Source organism: Engraulis encrasicolus, chromosome 23 (genome assembly GCF_034702125.1).
Source record: "Engraulis encrasicolus isolate BLACKSEA-1 chromosome 23, IST_EnEncr_1.0, whole genome shotgun sequence".
NCBI classification, from domain to species: Eukaryota; Metazoa; Chordata; class Actinopteri; order Clupeiformes; family Engraulidae; genus Engraulis; species Engraulis encrasicolus.
In genome coordinates this window covers 32,380,204-32,382,703 of record NC_085879.1, presented here as the reverse complement: position 1 = coordinate 32,382,703, position 2,500 = coordinate 32,380,204, and the positions used below count along the sequence as shown (strand labels likewise).

The 2,500-nt window shown below is 44.0% G+C and overlaps 1 protein-coding gene across 1 annotated transcript in view; it reads left to right on the top strand.

Annotated features, from left to right (window-relative positions):
• LOC134439628 (cytochrome P450 2F5-like) overlaps positions 1–2,500 on the top strand; it is a 12,015-nt gene that overhangs the window by 5,699 nt on the left and 3,816 nt on the right. The window contains exon 6 of the mRNA XM_063189532.1: positions 1–112. This exon is cut by the window's left edge and continues 27 nt beyond it. Coding sequence (XP_063045602.1) covers positions 1–112 — 112 coding nt within the window. The remainder of the gene's footprint in view (positions 113–2,500) is intronic.

The window sequence follows — 2,500 nt, the reverse complement described above, 5'->3', positions numbered from 1 at the left end:
GACTCCCACCTGGAGAGTCTCCTGATTGACCTGTTCGTAGCCGGAACAGACACCACCTCTAACACACTACGCTGCGCATGCCTCTACCTGATGACACACACACACATACAAGGTAACACACACATACACACACACACACACCACCTCCAACACACTACGCTGCGCATGCCTGTACCTGATGACACACACACACATACAAGGTAACACACACACACACACACCACCTCCAACACACTACGCTGCGCATGCCTGTACCTGATGACACACACACACATACAAGGTAACACACACACACACACACACACACACACACACACACACACACACACACACACACACACACACACACACACACACACACACACACACCACCTCCAACACACTACGCTGCGCATGCCTGTACCTGATGACACACACACACATACAAGGTAACACACACACACATAAACACACACACACACACACACACACACACACACACACACACACACACACACACACACACACACACACACACACACACACACACCACCTCCAACACACTACGCTGTGTATGCCTGTACCTGATGACACACACACACACTCACACAATCCTGCTAATCAATATTTCTTGTATACACATCTTGTCTGATATTGTGTGCTTGTGTTTATGTATATTTGCACATGTCCCGCGTGTGTGTCTGTGTGTGTGTCTAGAGCGTTGTCATGAGGAGATCGACTCTGTGCTGGGTTCTTGTGAGAGTGTGTCGTACGAGAATCGCCACTCCATGCCTTACCTGCAGGCCGTGATTGTAGCCTATATTTGCACATGTTGTGGTTGTTTGTGTGTGTGTGTGTGTGCGTGAGTGCGTTCGTGTGTGTGTGTGTGTGTGTGTGTCTAGCAGTGACGTGCAGTGAGGGGTATGGTAGGGTAGGCAGTAAATATAGAAAATAAATATTTTTTGTGTATTTTTTAGCGCGGGGTCTGGGGGTCCTCCCCCAGAAAAAAATGTATTTCTTAGATGCAATTTCCTGCATTTTAACCAAATCTGGAGAGTCACTATCAGCTAAAAACGTTTATAAAAGACTAAAAACTTTGAACAAATAGTACCCCCTTTCATGCAGATCTGAAATGTAACATGGTGTGTGTGTGTTTGTGTGTGTGTGTGTGTGTGTGAGTGTGAGTGTGAGAGAGGCCTTATGCCACAAGGTATGGCTTGGATGGCCTATTCACCTAGTATGCTGATAAGGTCTTTAATGTGCAACAAATTAGTAGGCCTATGTTTCTCTAAATACTGTAAATATAAAGTAGGCTATAATATAAAATGCCATCAGTGCTTAGCCACCACAGCTCTAATAACTAAATAAGTAAATAGGCTAAACTATTAGACATTTGGACATTGTGTCAGTAGACCTTACATCTGAAACAATAAGTGAAAATGCATAATTTCAATTTCTTGAAAAGGCCAGCTAGACTTTTTTTTTTGCCAAATTGGCAAATTGGTAGCTCAAGGACCCATAGCCTACTTTGTACACATTTAAGGACCTGTAGGCCTACATTTTACAATAATTTAGAAAGCTACAACATCACAGCATTTTGGGGGAAAAGCTTTAACTTTTGGCTTTAGCAGTTGCCTTTGCTCCTCTTCTGTTTATTCTGTTGCAAATGCCAGGGTTTCACATGGATGCAGGGTGGCAGTGTAGCCTACTTTGTTTAGAAGATAAAATGTCTAGTTCACCAACTGTGAATCACACCATAGCATGTGAGGGGAAACGATTTACATTTAGCAATCAACCAACCTACCTAGGTAACAGCTCCTGCTTCATTGACGCATTTTTTGCTGCTAGTCAAACACTCACAGACAAGAAGGAAAGTTGGCAAGGGGGCGGGTTGCTTGCGAACTCAACAAACATGAGCGGTGCATGTCTGCATAAAGTGCAAACACTTTAGCAACGGTTGTGCAAGGTGTTTCAAATCAAGTCAATTTTTGAGTGCGTGAGCACCCATCCCAGTCACTCGAGCGAGCCCCACCGCCCCCAAGGTTGATCTCGTACACCGTGCACTTCAAAAGAACACAGCTGCACGTCAACTTGCTAACAGGCTCCACACAACTCACGCAGTACGTAGTCATCATCATAATAAATTAGGAAAATGAAGTCATGTTGTACGCTCAAAAAACAATCTCGCGTCCATAATAACACACACACAGTCTATTCGTGTCCACAGCACAACCAATCTTCAATGTCAACACCTCCCTGACCCATCAACAAAAGGCACCACGACAAACTTGAGCATGTTCATGTTAAAAGGCTACCCAGAGCTTAATAATTAGATGAATCTTACCTCAAAGCAGAATCACGAGAATGTTTTCCATGCAAGTTAGTTCCATTAAAAGCCCGGGGTGGTTGACATGATGAAGATATTTTGTCCCAGTGTGTTCAAACTACTTGAAGCTGCTACCCATCTGATGTTGAATATTTCCACAATGCAGCGATTGCAAACGGCTCAGCTATTGCCTGT